At 35.5% G+C, this 15,686-nt stretch overlaps 3 protein-coding genes across 3 annotated transcripts in view; all 3 read left to right on the plus strand.

Annotated features, from left to right (window-relative positions):
• Positions 1 to 3,551: 3,551 nt before the first annotated feature.
• On the plus strand, positions 3,552 to 8,936 carry LOC105179117 (protein ENHANCED DISEASE RESISTANCE 4). Its single transcript, XM_011102715.2, has 5 exons — positions 3,552 to 4,428; positions 4,984 to 7,234; positions 7,703 to 7,763; positions 7,905 to 8,128; positions 8,485 to 8,936. Exons 1-5 carry the CDS (start codon positions 4,314 to 4,316, stop codon positions 8,549 to 8,551), a joined length of 2,718 nt encoding a protein of 905 aa, XP_011101017.1. The 5' UTR covers positions 3,552 to 4,313; the 3' UTR covers positions 8,552 to 8,936.
• A 1,106-nt stretch (positions 8,937 to 10,042) lies between these two features.
• LOC105179118 (protein trichome birefringence-like 23) lies at positions 10,043 to 13,232 on the plus strand. The gene is made up of 3 exons (XM_011102716.2): positions 10,043 to 10,569; positions 10,903 to 11,210; positions 12,104 to 13,232. The coding sequence occupies exons 1-3, from the start codon at positions 10,326 to 10,328 to the stop codon at positions 12,875 to 12,877; spliced, it is 1,326 nt and encodes a 441-aa protein (XP_011101018.1). The 5' UTR covers positions 10,043 to 10,325; the 3' UTR covers positions 12,878 to 13,232.
• A 394-nt stretch (positions 13,233 to 13,626) lies between these two features.
• The window catches only part of LOC105179119 (high mobility group B protein 6-like), a gene marked incomplete in the record, with an annotated part of 2,489 nt that continues 429 nt past the window's right edge, over positions 13,627 to 15,686 (plus strand). Inside the window, 7 exon segments of the mRNA XM_020691234.1 lie at positions 13,627 to 14,168; positions 14,294 to 14,413; positions 14,505 to 14,776; positions 14,860 to 14,965; positions 15,055 to 15,120; positions 15,211 to 15,381; positions 15,484 to 15,584. Coding sequence (XP_020546893.1) covers positions 13,698 to 14,168; positions 14,294 to 14,413; positions 14,505 to 14,776; positions 14,860 to 14,965; positions 15,055 to 15,120; positions 15,211 to 15,381; positions 15,484 to 15,584 — 1,307 coding nt within the window.

The raw sequence follows: 15,686 nt of genomic DNA on the forward strand, positions 1-15,686 counted from the left end.
CGAGATTTATGTTCTAGTAGGATGTTTTTGCTGAATTACATATGATCAACCATGATTAGATTTTAAAATCTTTTTATTTACTAGTTTTTACAGGAGAAATTGATACTTAGGAATATCACATTATCACAATAAAATTAGGAAAAATTGGCCGGCCATGGAACCTTATTTGGTAGTTTATTAAATTGTTATCTACTATTATATAGGCTTTTTAAAAAGTCAGAACGTCATGCTAGCAACTACAATTAATAATATGCCAACAGTTAGCAATTAAAAATAATCGTACCAGTAGTGAATAAAAGTTCACAATTATTGAAATATTGATATAATTATATAATTAAAATTTATATATATATATATATATATATATACTAGTATGAAACTCGTACTACCTACGAACATTTACAAATTCTATAATATTTTTATCAATTCCGAATTATATAGATGTATGCAATATTTCAATGAACTTCTTGCTATATATAATAATATTAAGTTATGTTTGCAAAACTCAATATTGAATATTTATTAAGTTTATTTACTGAACATTTTGAAAATAACCATAGATGGTTATCATATATTTAGATATTTATAAAAAATGTTAATTAAGTTTCAAATATAATATATATTTTCTTATTCAATTAATAATTTATTTAGTAAAATAACAAGTATCAATATTTAAATACATTCGTGCCAACAACCCCTAAATTGACCTTGTTGGAACCACTAAGTATTTAACTACCTTAATCAACTTAGATATAAGGAAGAGGTAATTACCAATAACTAATACACGGAAAATAGTGAGGAAAAGAAAGAGAAACATTTCATAATAATCTATTACTATAATCGATTATTCTCACAAAATAAGTCAAAAAAGAATTTCAATATACACAATTATCATGTGGCAAAGTACCAATTAACATACATGCGCACAGGTCACGATGCCACGACTAACATATAGTATTAAAATTGCGACTAATTAAGGAGCAATTTATTACTATAAACGCGATTCTTGTGTTAGAATAGTTATGGAGAAGAACTCAGAAGAAGAAGTCGTGCTCAGAGGAGGAGGAGGAGGTGGAATTGCGGGAGTTCCTTGTACGATGCGTACGAGTTAATTTCAGTTGTGAATATAATCGAAAGGCATATGGTGCCATCACCATTGCTTTCGAGCTCCATCGTTGAATTTCAAGAGGAGGATAGTTTCCGGAGGAGAAGGAAAAAGGAGAAGGTTAGAGGAATGAAGAGTAGATTGTATAGTTTTTGTACTTGTATTGGTTTGATGAAGAAATGATCATGCCCGAAACATAAAATCAAATCAAATTCAAATTTCTTGTTGTACGGTTACGTTACATTTTGTGTTAGGTTGAATAAGATGGAGAAATCAAAATTTATCTTATGGAATTTCGCTATTTTTGAGTTTCACTGATGTTGTGTTTGGATCCGATAAATTCAAATTTAAGAATTCAAAATTCATTAAACTTGTTTGGATAAATTCATGTTGTAATATGGATTTCAAATACTTAGACATTCATTTTTAACTATATTTTGCAAAATTATGATGAATTTCATATCCATTTAATATACAAACAATCATTTAAAACTCTTACTTGAGCCCCTCCTTCTAGTGTCTTTTGATGGGAATGGTCTTGATTTTATTGATTGTACTTTGCCTGCTTTGGGCAGGAAAGGCTAAATTTTGAGTTGAATGCATCGTAGAGTGAGAATTTGAAAATTGGGTGTGATGCAATTTAGAAATATCACACATCAATTATTTTTACGACTTGTCAAACACATTATATAACCCATTTGTCTGTATTTGTATTCAGTTACTGTGATCCCTCTTTACTGCCAAACATCCCTTCTCTCAAAATTATGACATTGTTTTATTAAATTCTTCAGAAAGATTTGTCGTTGAGGCCAATAATTCGTCCTAGCTGCCTGCATTGCCTTAGCTTCTTTGCCTTTCATCCCTTATGTTTGTTTTCGGTTTTGGGCCATCTCAGAGATGGCCCAAAACAGAAGCAATGTTTGTCATTGCTTGTTTTGTCATGTTTTTGACTTGTTTCTAAGTATTTTGTCTTGTTTCTAAGTATTTGATTTTTAAATACAAATATATTTTATTTTAACCACTTAATATTTTATACGTAATATTTTCTACATCATTGGAATAATTAAAAATTTTAAAAAATATAAAATAATATAATTATTCTACGCGGTTAATTCATATATTACATTATTTGAATAATGTATTTAAATTTATCACCTCGAATAGAACAACTAACAAAAAATATTGTTAATCCATTATTAGAGTGCATTTAATTATTTTTAAAAGTGTATTTACATAAATTATTTTTTTTCATTTCCATACATATATAATTAGGAAATAATATTTTTTTTAATCCACTCACAACTAAATAAATTATACATATTTTTAAACATATATATATAAATATATATAAAAGAGACATAATTTGACAATGAACAGTATTTTTTGTCTCCCCACTACCCAACATCAAACATAACATACTTATTTTATATTATCTCCAAAAACAAATCCAAACATACACACTATCTCTAACTTATTTTTATTTATCTTTGTTTTTCTCTCTCTATCTCCACAAAATACCCAAAAACAAGTTAAAAACAAAACCAAACATAACAAATTTTCTTGAACTCTTGATATAGTTTCATAATGTCCCTCACCGACCACATCGATCCAAGATTGAAGCATGGTCATATAAATGCCTTAGTGGAAATATCCAACGACTGACTAATAATCCTATTACATGTAAAAATTAGTAGAATTTTGATTGTGAAATATCAAATTTATTACTAAAATAATATTTTATTGACCATATAATTTTATTGAACGCCATGTAATAGAAAGTTTGCGTATTTTTCTTTAGCATGATTGAGCTCTTTTGATAGTAATTATTCATCTATTTTATTTAATTAGGTAATATTAACAATTGAGTTTGATGCTTGCCAAATTTTCATAACCAAAATTTTGTACTATGGGACGATGTGTTTTGTGTAAAAAATGAGGGGTAGTACTTGCAAAAATGGACTTATTTATTTTAATAAATACAAACAATAAATTTAATTTTATTGACAATTTTAGAACAAGTCGAGGATGTCTATTTATTGGCAATTTCATTTATAACTTTATTATGACAAATTTACACTAGGAAATAAAAAAAGGGTAAGTTTGAGTTTTGACAATTGCAATTCGAGTTTTCATCATATGATATGCCAATAATTATATTATTTGATTTGATGTAACCTTATAACAAAAGTGGTATTTTAATTAATTTTGATTTTTCATCTAAAAAAAATTAATTTTGATTTATCCCTCTGGAGTGGACCTTTCCATTGCAATAAAATGTTACTTCTATATGAATGTCAACCACAAAACTTGATTATTACTAATCTCTTGTTAATAATTTGATATTAAGATAATTAATTAATTATGCATTTATAGTGTTGAAATAGAATTAAAACATAAAAAGAAATGAATTTTATAAATTCATAATAAAAATAGAAAACATGAGGGGCAGTTTAGTCATTGCAGACAAGTCAGGGTAAATTTGTTACTTTCAACTACTATTTTCCCAGAAGTTATTGAAGAAAGAGAGAATGTTGTCAGGCCAATGTGGCCGACACGCCGTACGGGCTGTTCCTCCTCGGCGACGACGTCGTTTAGCTGAGGCCCGGCTTCGACCTGCTGATAAACTAATCACCAAATGCAAGAAAAGATAAAAAAGATCATCACAAGAAGTGAAAAAACTGTCGGGAATCGGGTCAGAACTTATCATCGTACTACCCTCTGAATCCAAGACTTCCCTTTCTTGGAAAATCCAAAAACCCACCAAAGGACAAAGAGAAACGAACATGTTGTTCTTGTTTTGTTTTGCTGAGCTTGAACATTTGCTGTTCTTTAAAACCTGTGTAACTGGGAGTACAGGAAAAGTCAAACAATTTGCAGTCCTTTTGATTCAGTAGCGTTGACCCGTCGTGAGTGTGACCACACCATACGACTTTACTATTTCTTCAACAAGTTGAGAGAAGTCCCATTTAAGCAATTATTTACTCGTTTTGGTTGGTTGGGAGTGAGCACTGGTGATGTAGGTGTGGTGGGTTTCAAGATTTTCGAGTTAGTTTTATGGGATTGCTTGCTCAGGTTTTTTCCTTTTGTTTATTTCTTGGTGGGCTGTAATAACATAGACTACATAGTCTACAACGTAAAATATAGATTTATGAATTAAAGATTGTTGTTTGGTGAAGAAATTTGGAGCTGGGAAAATAAAGAAAAGAAAATGACGGTAGCTTCAGATGTACGGTTGGTGCGTTGTCCCAAGTGTGAAAATCTTCTCTCGGAGCTCCCTGACTTCTCCCTCTACCAGTGTGGTGGCTGCGGTGCTGTTCTCAAAGGTACAATTCATACAGTGTGTTTATTCTGTGTGTATATTGTTAAGAGAGAATTTGAACTACAGAAGGGTTAAAATATATTGTGCCGTTTATGATTTGAGTTGTCTCCGAACATAGGATTCAAGAACCGTAGATCATATAATTGCGGAAATCTTTGATCTCAGATGCTATTCACGCGATTGAGCGGGAAGGTGTCGTTTTTTTGGAACGTTTAAGCTAATTGTTTATTAGTCTTGATGCGTGTATGTCTAATTATAACAGGAGTTGCATTGTCCTGATACTAAACGAGTTCCTCTTCGGTTAGTTTTGGTTATATCGTCAGTGATTATTTGAACTTATGAAGTCTTGATTTTGAATTATGGTTATTTGTAATTGTACATCTGGATAAGGGGTTGATATTGTGATCCTGCGTCTGTGTTTGCATTTTATTATTTACAATGAGATACAGATTTTATCTGATGAAAGTTGTTCAAATGATGAGTAGGATATTGTAGTCTTGATGTCAGTGAGTTGATTATAAATCGGTTTTCTTTCTCCTTCTTTTGTTTGGTTTTGCAGCTAAAAAGAACGGGTTTCCGGGAGATGGATCACTGAAGATGTCTGATGTAGAGGATATTGGAACTTCTGAGGCAGGCAATATATCTAATATTTCTGAGGTTCCCATGGAAAGTGCAGATGTAATTGAGAGAGGTCAAGTAGTGTATATCCATAATGAAAGAATGGCTTCCAACGGTAGTTCCATATCACAAGCTGAAAGCGCAGATGTACTATCTAGTTCCAATGCAAGGAAGAAAGGAAAAGAAACGATGAGAAGAAGGGAGGACTTAGATGATGAGTACAGTTCATATTCTCAGGGAGTTCATAACAGAAATGAGGGCAGAAATGGTGAGTTGAAAGTGGATAGGCCAGAATATGTAACTGTTCACAGTGAAAAGACCTTTTATAATATCAGGCCTCCAATTGAGTCATTAAGGTCAAGGCATTTTACAGACATGCAGGGTGTGAAAAGTAAAGGGACGTCGAGTTACAACACAAACTATTATTACGAACAGGGTGACAGGGGAAGATATCTGGATCACGACTGGAATGGGCTTTCTATGGTTGAGAAATCAGAGAATGGTCGAGCAGAGCTCCTAAGGAAACTTGATGAGTTGACGGATCAACTTAGTCGTTCTTGTGAGGTGACAGAGAGATCCAAGGGAAGGATTGGAACTAATCAGAGGATGGGTTCTCCAACTCTCCCTGATCCTTATCCCAGGCATCATGCTGCTTATCTTCAAGAAGGCTTGACTAGTTCACATGGTGAAAACAAGCAACAACTTTGCCCAGATGATATTTCGGCCGCCTATTTAAGCCAAAATCCTGGATTTTTTCCTTATAGAGATGGGTATGGCCCAAGTTTGCAGGAACCCACACATCCTCTAAGAGGACACCCTTATGAGTTCCAGGGTTATGCTGATACACCTCAGCAAGAAATGTTTCAGAGGCTGCATCACCAACCGCAATCTCAATATATGTATTGGCCCCATAATGAGAATTCTCATGGTTTCTATGACCGTGTCAATCACCACCTCCTTATGTTACACCCACATGAAAACTATTTTCACCAGCCGGCTTGCTCTTGTGTTCACTGCTATAATAAGTATTGGCATTTGCCTCCTAAGATTGGTCCCTCTGGTTTGCATGATCAAAGGTCTCAAAATGAACCTTCAAATCCAAATTATCATCACCATCTCACTCCTGTTCAACACGGACCACGGGGTTATGGTTCCGGACGCTCCAGGTTGCATACTTCGTATTCTCAACAACCCCTAACTTTGAGTTCAAATGACGTGGATTCTGAAAATGAACTTAATCACCAACGTCCTCGGAAGGTAGTCGTAGCTCATCGGAGTGGGAAAGTATGTCAACCAATTGCAGGTGGTGCTCCTTTCATAGCATGCTCTAACTGCTTTGAGTTACTCAAACTCTCACGAAAACACATCTCACTGGCAAAGAACCAACAAAAAATGAAATGTGGGGCCTGTTCTTCAATAATCTTGTTAGAACTTGGGAATAAGGGTTTTAGCATGTCAGTTTCTGCACATGTCAGCCATGTGCCAACTGAGATTGAAGACGGCTCTAGTGTGATAGTTGATGAAAATGGGAAAATTTTGCATGGTGGTTCAAATGGAGGCAACAGGACTGCTTGCTCTGATGATTATGATGATTCTGTGCCTCAGTTTCCAGCGGACCAGAAATCAAATTCTGGCGAGTCTGAGAAGTTGTTGGGTCATCTTTCTTCGACTTTGACTGTCTCTGAGGATGAGAAAATCCCAGAAAACTTAGCATCTAAAAAATATAGTTCTCTGTCTGCAGAGCCACAGTTAACAGAAGTCGAGTCTTTTCAGCATCCTGATTTCCCTTCCGTGCAATGCCCTGAGCATTGTTGTGATGATGTTGTTGTCAGCCGATTTGACAAGGGAAACAAAAGTAAACGATCGAAGTTTGACCAGAGTACCTCCGAGCATAATTCTGTAAACAATCCAGCAGTAGCAACTGAGATCGACATGTCCTTAAATGAATTTTCAAACAGCTGTGTATCCCAGGAGTCTATGGACAAAAGTGGAGAAGCTCATCCAATGGTTAACAAAGGAAGGGACTCTTTATTTACAGGTCTTATTAAAAAGGGCTTCAAAGACTTCACAAAATCTAAGCAAAATGTGGAAGTTGGTGGATCAGAAGTTTTTGTCAACGGGCGCTTAATACCAGATCATCTAGTTAAGAAGGCTGAAAAGCTAGCTGGGCCTGTTCAACCCGGAGAGTACTGGTATGTTCATATGCAAAGTTATCTTCGACATCCTTGTTAACTGCAGATCTGATAAAATATATCTGTGTTGGATGGAGACATGTCAAAATATTATTAAGATTACTGAATATGAGCATTAAATTGTCTAGAGATAAGGACAAAAATGAACTAAATGAAGCATTTTCATGAAAATATGGACGTAAATTTGGAAATTTGTATATTGAATATTTCATCCTAAAATATTAAAACTATTTAAGAGGCGTAAGGAGTCATGTTTATTTCTGAAGGTTTGGACATGACGGATATGCTATATTACAATTTACAATGATACAACATAATTACTAAATTGGAGCAGCAAAACATATCTTCCTTTCCTTTAAAAAGGCTCCTCCTTGCATTTGGAATTACTTTTGGAGCTCGAGAAGTATGACAAGACTCTTCTTATATCGTTCCAGAATGCTAATATTTGCCAATCTTCTAATGAACCAGGTACGATATCCAAGCTGGATTTTGGGGTGTGATGGGCCATCCTTGTCTGGGCATTGTTATGGTGAGTTTAATGTATATCTAAAACATTCTCTCTTCGAAAGACCTAAATTTGTATAATGAAAACTTGAATCATACTTGAAAAGATATGCCTTTGTATATACTAATTCATAAGCATCCATGATGGAAAGTTCACATTATGCAGCCAAATATCGAGGAATTCAATTATCCCATGCCAGAGAACTGCGCTGCTGGAAACACAGGGGTCTTTGTCAACGGGCGTGAACTTCACCAGAAAGATTTAGACTTGCTTGTCAGCCGAGGTCTTCCGAAAACAAGACACAAGTCTTATCTCATTGAGATTTCAGGGAAAGTGGTCGACGAGCAAAGCGGGGAAGAACTAGACAGCCTCGGCAAACTTGCAACGACGTAAGTTTTTCTCAGCTTGCTGCAAGAAATTACTAGTATTCTTACTCTTGGTAACTGATACTTCCATCTGAATTCAAAGTAAACAGCAGCGACTGAAGCTGACTAGTCGACATAGTTTAACAACTTCAGATGATTACTCTTTACGGCAATTTCTTTTCCTTATCCCATGAATTATAGTCTATCATTTTAGCAATTTCCGCTAACTGCATTAAAATCTGAGGAGAATAGTCTCAAAACCAGTCATAATATTAGAAGCATTATTCCTCCCAAACTTGAATGTTAAATCTATTAGCCATTGCATTTCTTGTGTCATAGATCAACCTAAGAAAGTGCTTGTGATGATTGATAATTAACAGCGTTGAGAGGGCGAAGCATGGATTCGGTATGAGAGTTCCGAGATTTATTGCTCAATCCCAGAGTTAGCTGAAAGTGCTACATTCTTGCCAACTTCTGCACATAGTAACAGTTCTATCTCCCAGAGCACATTATGCATCATAACTCGTACCTTCCGGGGCAACACATCAGTCCGGAAGTTGCTGTAAATGCTTTCCGTTAGTTCCGGAAACAATGAATTTGTATTTACTGCAATTTCAGGCATGAAACCACCCGATGTATTTCCAACTCAATGTGTGTGGCTGTTTTGGTTTTATTTCTTGGTTCTCAGCAATTTGCAAAGATGGCTGCAGGCTTATGGACGCAGTTGCTGGGATGCCTTTGAACAGATTGATTGATGTATTCATGGTTTGATGACAACGTTGTTGGTGACACACAGTTGGGAACTTTTATTACAAGTTGATATTACATCTCATATTGCACTTCATATATCACATATTTAAAATTCACGTCGTCATCTCTTCATTTTGTTCAAGAGAAATGCTGATCATATCAGTTTTGATCAAATATAACAGAATGTAATACACTTGTTATCAATTTATATACAAATTTAATTCAATCTGATCAACTTTGATTAGAATGAAACCTTTTGTTATTCAAAATAGAAATGTACATAGCAAATTGCTTTGATAATGATAGAATCTCTTGGGGAATGAGTCGCAATTAATTAGGGTTTCGTGATCCAATTCATCACCAGCCCTCATTGAAAAGCGTAAAAGACTAGTTATTTTATATATTTTTTTATTGTATTAGTTGGAGTTTTTATATATTATCTTGTAAATTACATTTTAGTAGTAAATATTAATTATTTAAATCCAACACAACCTATTATTCTACTTCTTTCTTGACATTCAACATTGATGGTAAATGAGGAATTTTTATCTATAAGATTCATGGAGTTAGGGTAAACAAAGCTCAAGTAACTGAATATCGATTGCATCGCTCGTTACAATATATTTAAATATTAATATAATACACATGGAAATTTTAATGTTTTTACTACATCTTCAATTTTAAATCAGTAAAAACACAATTGGACAATTTCCTTTTTAAGTTTAGGAGTCAAAATAGAAAATTAAGGTTAAATTACAACGAATTCTTGTGAGGCTTTTTGAATATTCTTTTACTGTTTGAAAAATTACTAATAATCCCCTGATGAAATTATGTAATTTTTGGATGGAGATATGAAATTATTAACTTTGTCCTTACTGTATTTTTTTTAAAAAAATAAAATAATTGTAAAAAATATGATAATATTGATGAAAAAATTTGAAAATTTATTAAAAAAATCGTTCAATTAGCCAGTTAGATTATTTAAAAATTATAAATATTTTTTTATAGTGATCTAACCCAATTAATGAGAACTAACTAATTGGACTAATCGTTAGATAATATTTAAAATTAAAAAATATTTATAATTTTTAAATAATAATAAAATATTAATAATTATGATAAATTTTGAAGAGAATTGCTAAAATGAAAGATAAAAAGAGAAACATAGTAAGAGTAAATGATTAGTAGGACGTTGGGGAAAGCCCTTTCCTTGGTGCTCCCGTTTTCCGTTGTCGGTTAAGTACTTGAATCCCTTTGCCAAATCATAAGAATACATGTGAACTGCAATCATCTGCTGAAGCACTCGCAAGAAAAATATAATGGAGACAAGATGAGAAGCGCAGAAATAGATAGGGGAAGGACAAAACAAGAACGAACTTGAGAAACTCGCTCTTGAAGACTAAGAGTTATATGTAAGTGCAGATACTGCGGTAGACTTGTCTGAGATTGGGAAGGAGCTGAGAATCAGAAAATGGCGAGGAAAATGGTTTACGATTGGAAATCTTGGTGGAGGGCTCTTCAGAAGAACAATTACTTTGTTATCAAGTTGGGGGTTTCAGTTCTTTTGGTGGGTCTTGCATTTAGGCTTCTTTATAACAGATCTTCCGATATTTCTCCAGTTCCGGGCGCCCCTTTTCTTGAAAACACTCGGATTTCAGCACCCACTGTTGTTTCTGTTGATTCCCAAGAGAATATAGATGAGAATCCCACTCAAGGTAAGATCTTTTGCCTCTCACTCTACTCTTGTTTATACTTACTGATGAAATGGTTATTGTGATGCTAAGGAGATGTCCTGAATATGAGTAAGCAAGATTTTGGCAAAAAGTTGTTTGAGATTTGAGTTGAAGTTCGAATCTACTATGCATTGTTGTTAACCATGTGGTAGAGATACTGAGGGTCTTACAGTGATACTACTAGTGATTTATAAAAATTTCTCTGCATTGTTTAGTTGTGTAAATATGTGATGCTGTCTTGCTCTACTGGTAAAAGTTGGCTGGTTTCTGTTTTATGAGCTCTCTGTGCATTTATGTACTTAAAATTCTTTGCAGAATATGGCACTGAGCCCTCAGACAGTGAAGGAAAGTGTAATCCTTTTATTGGGGATTGGGTTCCTTATGAGGGAGAACCTTTTTACACGAATGTAAGTTGCAGCATCATCGAAGACCACCAGAATTGTATGAAGAATGGGCGACCGGACACGGATTATCTTTACTGGAGGTGGAAACCCCGTGGTTGTGAGTTGCCCCGATTTGACCCCACGAGGTTTCTGGAGTTGATGAGGAACAAAAGTTGGGCATTCATTGGGGATTCAATATCACGAAACCATGTCCAATCATTTCTCTGCATACTCTCAACGGTAAGTCTATGTGGCTACCTCTATAATTGGTTCAGTGTCAAGTTCATGAATTTGCTTTTGTTAGTCATTATGTTAACAGTGAGTTGTGATTTAGGTTTGAATGGATCACTTTGTGTGTGGATAATGCATTGGTTTGTCATTACGATATTATTTTGTGATGGACTTTTGCTAAAATGAATTTGAGCTGTTTTTGTAATATGTGCACCCATGTCAGTGATGATCCAGAAAAAAACCTTTTATTTTGTTTTGGCTGCTAATTAGACCAAAAATTAAGGTAGCAAAGGTCTTGATTGTTGAGTATGGACAGAGACATTATTGTTCACGTTGTGTTGTTTGGGCATTTTAGTACAATTTCGTATGTGTTTATTTTTTGTGCCTTTGTCACCTTGACATGGTTGCTTGATGTCAATTTTCATTTTTGTGTCTAACAAGGAAGCAGAACAAACATAGTAAGATTTCTCTTCTTGTGATTAGAAAAAGAGTTGGTTGATGATATTGCATTGAGCCTTTTTCTCTGTTTTGATTGGTCGAAAAAGGTTCCTCTGGTTAGTACTCATTCTTCAGATTCCCCATATAACATTGCTAGTGAATGGTTAGTAGGTATAGGTTATAGATTCTTATAGATTTGCTGGTCCCCATGTTATTGCTTGAGTAGGAGTACCAGTCATATATAACTATTGTTCATTGCTTGTGTATCCGCTGTTAACTCTTAGTTTTTACTGCTTCTGTTCTGCCTTAAAAGATCTTCTTGATACACTTATTCAGTTGGTCTCTAGTTTCATTTGGTTTTTCAATGTTTTTCTACATGGGCCTAAGTTATTGAAGTTAATATAGCAATGAAGAATTCTTTCCAATACTCAAAATTGACTAAAACTACGTTAAATGCCATTCAGGATGAAAAGGCTATTGAAGTTTACCATGATGAGAACTACAAATCGCGGAGATGGCTCTTCCCCTCGTACAACTTTACTGTTTCTGTTATCTGGTCCCCTTTTCTTACTCAAGCTGCCATTTTCGAAGATATAAACGGTGTTTCTACATCTGAAATCGAACTGCATCTTGACAAACTTGACAAGAATTGGACCGAGCAGTACAAGAGCTTGAATTATATGATCATTGCAGCTGGTAAATGGTTCATTAAAACTGCAATCTACTATGAGAAGGATACCATATTGGGTTGTCATTACTGCCCCAAGAGGAACCTCACCGAGCTTGGTTTCAACTTTGCTTACCGTAAAGTGATCAGGAACGTTTTTGACTACATTATTTCGTCGAATCACAAGGGGATGATCTTTTACAGGACCACCACGCCCGATCACTTCGAGGGTGGGGAATGGTTCAGCGGTGGAGCTTGTAAAAGAAAGGAACCAGCAAAGGAAGGTGAATTCGAGTTGAATGAGCTGAACAAAATTCTCCGGGACATAGAGCTAGATGAATTTGAGAAGGCATCAGCTAAAGCTTCAGAGAAAAGAGTAAATCTGAAGCTTCTTGACGTGACTCCTCTCTCACTATTGAGACCTGACGGACATCCAGGCCCATATAGATTCTTTCAACCATTTGCCAAAGGCAAGAACGCAACGATCATTAATGATTGCCTGCATTGGTGTCTGCCTGGCCCTATCGATGCTTGGAACGATCTGCTGATGGAAATGGTGGTAAATGGTTGAGAAATAATTCATTTTGAACGAGGAATTCATTTGTCGATTTCTTGAAGGACCTGTGCTGGTGTCTTCTCTTCATGGGAACGATCGGTTGACAGAAATGGTTGAGAAATGGAGTTCCCGAATCTGATGCATTTTTTGAGGGATTGGAAGTTGTATTTCACAATATTTAGATGTAAATAAGAGCTACTTCACTTGTATTCAATATCAGGTAAACCTGCATTGGCTGGCGTAATTTACATACATTATTGTAATCAGCAGAAGAGTTCATTTTCTTGCATTAGTTCTGTCCAAATGTTTGAAAGATGTAACCAAATTATGATTTTTGATATAGTCTTTATATTTATATTCCTTGCTACGATATTAATATCGAATCATGCTTTATACTGATAATCCGGCTGGAAAATTGCCTGATGTCTTTTATGAATCTTTTGATTTTATATCGTAATATCAATAGTTTATTTTATAGTATCATAATAATGGCAACATCTTCCATAGTTTATTTTTATTTTTCTAATTTTTTTATTTAGTTTAATTTAATTTAAAATTCTTTTAAAAGGGGATGAAATAATGTGTGACCAAATGTGCTAAATTCGTAAATTGTAACACTAAAAGTGCAATTTCTCCTTTTATAGTTAGTGGTGAGCTCTCCAACGGTAAATTCATTTATGGTGGAATACGAAGCAAAACTCAAACACTGAATTCAAAATTTGAAAACTATCCGACCGTTAGCCTTCCCCCACTATATAATTCTTCTCTCTCTGCGCTCAGGATCAAGCTAACTATTCATCTCTCTCCTCTCTCAACCCTACACAAATTTAACACAATGGCTGCCATTGCTGAAATGCCCGTCGTCGCCGACCCGGCACCCACTAGGAAAGGGCGGTCAAGAAAAGCGCTAAAGCAGAAAAACCCATCATTGAGTGAGGCCAACATCATCGCCGGGACCCTACCGGAATCGTCCCCTGTGGCCGCGCTGCCACCGGAGAACTCGACCGGAAAAGAGAATCACGAGAGCCTCTCCCAACCCAAGTCCCAGAAGAAAACCAAGAAAGGGACGTCGAAGGCGAAACAGCAGTCGTCCGAGGTGTCTTCTTTCGAGAAAGAATTGCAGGAAATGCAAGAGCAGCTTGAGAAGTTGAAGCTGGAGAAGGTGCAGACCGAGGAGATGTTGAAGGCCAGAGAGGAATCGCTCAAGCAGAAGGAGGAAGAGCTAGAAATGAGGGATAGGGAGCAAGAGAAGCTCAAGATTGAACTCAAGAAGTTGCAGAAGATGAAGGAGTTTAAGCCCACCATGGTTAGTTCTTTTTCTATCATTTGCATTGTTGGTTTTCTTGCAGAGATTAATCTTATTTGAGTCAAAGAAAATTTTCATTTCAACCTTATTCTTGTTCTTTTAATGATGGATGTTGTTTCTAACAGGCGTTCCCGATCGGAATCTCGCTCAAAGACCAAGAACAAGAAAAGAAAGACAAGAAGAAGAGTGCAAGAAAGAAGCCATCCCCTCCGTATGTGCTGTGGTGCAAAGACCAGTGGAATGAGGTATATATGGGTGATAGGCGTAGATCTGGTTGGTATTATCAAACCTATTTGTTGAGTTTAGCTGAGGTTTTCTTGTTGCTGATGTTGTCAGGTGAAGAAAGCTAATCCAGATGCTGATTTTAAAGAGATGTCGAACCTCTTGGCCGCAAAATGGAAGACAATCACCGCAGAAGAAAAGAAGCCTTATGAAGAGAGATACCAAGCTGAGAAGGAAGCTTATTTGAAGATCATCGGAAACGAGAAGCGCGAGCATGAAGCGATGAAGCTCTTGGAGGATGAGCAGAAACAGAAGACTGCAATGGAGTTGCTTGAACAATATCTTCAGTTCAAACAGGAAGCAGAGAAAGATAACAAGAAAACAAAGTAAATTTCATGAATTGTTCGGTCCTGTTGAGTATTTTAGGCCTTTGTGATTCTCTTCTGATGTTTTTATTCTGTCGTTGCAGGAAGGGAAAAGACCCTTTGAAACCAAAGCAGCCCATGTCGGCCTATTTCATTTTCGCAAACGAGCGCCGTGCTGCTCTGTTTGCAGAGAACAAGAATGTTTTGGAGGTTAGAACACATCAGGTGTACTGATTTCAAAATCTTTTAACTGTGTGATTATGATTTGAGCTGAATTAGAACATTGGTTTTATTAAAAGGTTGCAAGGATCACTGGTGAGGAGTGGAAGAACATGACTGAGAAACAGAAAGCACCTTATGAACAGGTCAGGGTCAATTCTTTATATGCCGCTAAAACTACTTGTGTTGTTTTATTTCAATGAGTTTGGTTTTAAGTTGCCTGTTTGAATCTTCAGATGGCATTGAAAAGTAAGGAAAAGTACATGCAAGAAATGGAGCTGTACAAACAGAAGAAAGAGGAAGAAGCTGCTAACCTCAAGAAGGAAGAAGAAGAGCTAATGAAACTTCAGAAGCAAGAAGCTATGCAACTGCTCAAAAAGAAAGAAAAAACAGAAACCCTGATTAAGGTTTGTTCATAAGATTCAGGCCCTTTTCACATTTGATGTTTCTTAAAATGTCTGATAATCTAATTGGTAAAATGCTTGTTGATTGTGTATTTTTACTTGCAGAAAACCAAAGAGAAACGGCAAAAGCAGAAGAAAGAGAAGGGAGAGAAGAATGCTGATCCCAACAAACCAAAGAAGCCTGCTTCTTCGTTCCTCCTCTTCAGGTGATCTTTTTAGCATGTACATTTATAGTCTTTATGAAGCCATTTTACTAGAAACTGTTGATTGATCGGAATGTATTCTCCGTTGCAGCAAAGAGGCAAGAA

Source organism: Sesamum indicum, unplaced genomic scaffold, assembly GCF_000512975.1.
Source record: "Sesamum indicum cultivar Zhongzhi No. 13 unplaced genomic scaffold, S_indicum_v1.0 scaffold00124, whole genome shotgun sequence".
In the NCBI taxonomy this organism is placed as follows: Eukaryota; Viridiplantae; Streptophyta; class Magnoliopsida; order Lamiales; family Pedaliaceae; genus Sesamum; species Sesamum indicum.

Coding starts and splice junctions, on each gene's coding strand:
- LOC105179117 (XM_011102715.2), top strand. CDS start 4,314: ATGACGGTAGCTTCAGATGTACGGTTGGTGCGTTGTCCCAAGTGTGAA. Junction 4,429..4,983: donor CTGCGGTGCTGTTCTCAAAG/GTACAATTCATA, acceptor TTGGTTTTGCAG/CTAAAAAGAACGGGTTTCCG. Junction 7,764..7,904: donor CTTGTCTGGGCATTGTTATG/GTGAGTTTAATG, acceptor CACATTATGCAG/CCAAATATCGAGGAATTCAA.
- LOC105179118 (XM_011102716.2), top strand. CDS start 10,326: ATGGCGAGGAAAATGGTTTACGATTGGAAATCTTGGTGGAGGGCTCTT. Junction 10,570..10,902: donor AGATGAGAATCCCACTCAAG/GTAAGATCTTTT, acceptor AATTCTTTGCAG/AATATGGCACTGAGCCCTCA. Junction 11,211..12,103: donor TTCTCTGCATACTCTCAACG/GTAAGTCTATGT, acceptor AATGCCATTCAG/GATGAAAAGGCTATTGAAGT.